Genomic DNA, 3,706 nt, shown 5'->3' on the forward strand with positions numbered 1-3,706 from the left:
TAGAGACGGGGTTTCACCATGTTGGACAGGCTGGTCTCAAACTCCCAACCTCAGGTGATCCACCTGCCTCGGCCTCCCAAAGTGCTGGGATTACAGGTGTGAGCCACTGCGTCTGGCCGACGTAGAGCTCTTAAATAAACATTTCTTTTCCAATTGTCTTGAGAGGAAATGAAATACATAAAAGAAAAAAACAGGGTGAAAAAAGAAATGAATGTCAGAAGAAAATAAGATATTTCAACTAGTATATAAGCTCCGATGGACAGGAATGAGTACTACAAATCCACAAGAACCAAGGGAGATGAACAACTCTTTCCAGAGACCAGTCCCTGGTACTCAGGGAGGAGGGCATACCACTGCCCTCTTTGGTGGAGAAGATGTAGTTGTCCCTGATAAAAGCCTCCACAACCACATGTGCCTCTCACAGCCAAAAGACACAGTGTGGTTGCTTCTCCTGTGTTTAAACATGTGAATTTTAAATCACATCTCTTTTTTACTTCCCAAATGATTAAACATCAAATACATCTTGCTTTTACAAAAAACCTTTTAAGACAACTGTAATGCTAATGGTGACTCTGGTAGACTTGGCGGAAGAAAATGGAACTGGGCCAAAGGGATCCTAAATAGGTGGGGATAGTTAAGTACACAGGCAATACAAGCAATTGCAATAGAGCATCCTTAAGGGCTGGAACAGATTAACTATTTTCTTTCAAAGTCAACACAGCTTCCCTCTGGGAAGAAAGGCCAAGGCAAGAACCGTGGGACCTCCCTTTCTTCCACAGTGGGTGAGGTGTACAGAGAGCCGAGGTGGAGGTCAGCTAGCACAACTTTAGATACAAATGCTCAAAGGCGAATGGAAATCATAGTAAAACAGATGACTTGTCAACTGACTTAGAGGACTCAGGTCAAATGCCCTTGATTTAAAAAGGGCTATCTGGTATACCAGTAATTCTGGACAGAAGCTGGAGACTGGTATAAAGTGCTGGCTAAAAAACAGAAAAATCTGCCTATGACTTACAACGAGGTTTCAGACCTTTTTGCAAAACAAGTAAGATATGGGGGACTTAGCAGGTTTTTTTTTTTTTTTTTAAGTAAGTCAATTCATATGAAAATTAGGAAGCCAAGAGATCAATGTACTAATTCATTGACACAAGTGCGGTAATTTTTACTTGAAATGTCATTCCCTTGTATATTCTTATCTCTGTCCTCAGACAAATCTTCTCCTTTTCCCCTAGTTCCTCTTGTTTTCACCTCTGCAAGATTTTTCGATGACTTCAAAGTACAAACATTCAGTGACAACAAACATAGCTGAGTACCGTTCACCCACCTCCTTGGTCTCCCACAGTTGTTTTGGCAGTGGCTTCGGAACATTTAACAGATTCTCTTCTTTCAATGGGCCAGGGAAAGATGCTACTAAAGGAGAAAAAAAAAAAAGGCAGCACAGTCATTGCATGAGAAGGCAGGAATCCGGGCCGGGCATGGTAGCTCACGCCTATAATCCTAGCACTTTATGGTGCCAAGGCAGGAGGATCGCTTGAGCCCAGGAATTTGAGACAAGCCTGGGGAACATAGTGAGACCCTGTCTCTACAAAAAATTTAAAAATTAGCTGGGTGTGGCGGCTCACACCTGTAGTCCCAGCTACTCAGAAGGCTGAGGTGGGAGGTCTGCTTGAGCCTGAGAGGCTGAGGCTGCATGAAGCCATGACTGTGCCACTGCACTCCAGGCTGGGCAACAGAACAAGACCCTGTCTCAAAAAAACAAAAACAACAACAAAAAAAGAAAGCATTGCCGGGCGCAGTGGCTCAAGCCTGTAATCCCAGCACTTTGGGAGGCCGAGGTGGGTGGATCACCTGAGGTCATGAGTTCAAGACCAGCCTGGCCAATATGATGAAACCCTGTCTCTACTATATATAAACAAATTAGCTGGGTATGGTGGTGCACGTCTGTAATTCCAGCTACTTAGGAGGCCGAGGTAGGAGAACCACTTAAACCTGGGAGGCGGAGGTTGCAGTGAGCCAAGAGCATGCCACTGCACTCCAGCCTGAGCGACAGAGCGATACTCCATCTCAAATAAATAAATAAATACAAACCAAAAAAATAAAAAAAACAAAAAACCAACCTCTTGAGGGCTAAAGTACTACAGCCCAATTCTATAATGTAGGCTTTCAGAGCCTGAAGGTTATCTGATGGTTAAGCCAAAATTGATTCTTGAGGAAAATATTTTTTTTTTTCTTCCAAATTTCCATTTTACCAGGAAGCCCCTGAACCGGACTAGGTTGAGGGAGACTCCCTTGAGGAAAATCTTGCCCCTTCCATGGGAATGTCCTGCACCCCTCGGCAGCCCGTCTTTTGTTGGGCATGTGTCCTGGCAGGCTTTCCCACTTTCTGAAGCGAACATCAACGCGTGGCGCAGCTCAGCAGATTACCTGAGTTTATGTTTAACCTGCCAAAAAGAATGTCTGAGCTCCAGGTACTCAGTAGGGAGTGCGTTGAATGCGCTGCTGTGATATACTCACAGGAAGCTCTGTTGGGGGAAATCATATTCAATGATTGCTTGAAGTGGATTTAGTTCACCCACTGACCCACCAGTGATTGTATGTACTAAGTCAAATCATGCAAGAATCCCATTTCCAAACCACATTATTTTGGCCCTGCAGGCTTGCTGGTTCTGAATTGGCTTCGGTTCCAAGTGGTGGGACTGCTCTCACGGACGCTATGATAAACATCCCCAGGAAGCCTTCTCGGGGCTGTGTCAGGACACAGCCCGTCGAGTTCCAAGGGGTCCTCTCTGTGAAACTCCCCAGCAGCTGTCTGTACCATCCCACGTGGCACACCAGCCGGCCCTCCCAAGGCAGTTTCTGTTAAGGCAAGGGCCTCATTATCTCTTTCATCTCCTCGTTCTCTTTCAGACGCAACTTCCTCATGAACTTCCTTTTTCATTTGCTTGTACTATATATATTTTTGTAAGTTGTCTCAAACCTTTTAGGGAATGAAGCTGCATACTATTAAATCCACTAACAAACTGCTTCATAGAAACTTTTTTGTATTGCATATGGAAAATATATTCCTCTTCCATTTATGTTTTTAAATTGTGGTAAAATAAATATACCATAAAATTTACCATTTTAACCATTTCTATGTGTACAGTTCAGTGACACTAAGTACACTCACAAAAACTCTCTTAATTAACTTCTGTGCCACCAAACTGCCAGGTGAACTGCTGCTTCCCTTTTCCTCTGGCCAAGATGCCACCGATGCCCACAGCCTGCCACAGCTCGGGGCTGGTAGGCTCCTCTCGATTTCCGCACATTTCTGCTTCTGACGCTGCTTCTACCCAGAGAGTTGTGTATTTACCAAGAGTCAGTTGTGTGATTCTCAAACATACTTATGTCAGTTTTATTTGTTATTATAGTTATGTAATTTAATTACTTCAAACAGATGAAATATGAGTATCAAAAGAGAGTGGCTGTTTTTATGAAAATGCAGTTGACTTTCAATTTATACGTAGCAAGTTACGTTTCTGAGAGTTCTGTAACAAAGCAGTGAGACTTGCCTTTTGGGAAAAACCTTCAAGATAGTCCCTGAGGCCGGGCGCGGTGGCTCAAGCCTGTAATCCCAGCACTTTGGGAGCCGAGACGGGCGGATCACAAGGTCAGGAGATCGAGACCATCCTGGCTAACACGGTGAAACCCCGTCTCTACTAAAAAA

At 44.1% G+C, this 3,706-nt stretch overlaps 1 protein-coding gene across 1 annotated transcript in view; it reads right to left on the reverse strand.

Moving 5' to 3' along the window:
- CRTC3 (CREB regulated transcription coactivator 3) overlaps positions 1–3,706 on the reverse strand; it is a 131,350-nt gene that overhangs the window by 23,197 nt on the left and 104,447 nt on the right. The window contains exon 8 of the mRNA XM_011947416.1: positions 1,325–1,410. Within this exon, the coding sequence (XP_011802806.1) occupies positions 1,325–1,410 (86 nt within the window). The remainder of the gene's footprint in view (positions 1–1,324; positions 1,411–3,706) is intronic.

The sequence above is a fragment of the Colobus angolensis genome, unplaced genomic scaffold (genome assembly GCF_000951035.1).
Source record: "Colobus angolensis palliatus isolate OR3802 unplaced genomic scaffold, Cang.pa_1.0 Scaffold264, whole genome shotgun sequence".
Classification (NCBI taxonomy): domain Eukaryota; kingdom Metazoa; phylum Chordata; class Mammalia; order Primates; family Cercopithecidae; genus Colobus; species Colobus angolensis.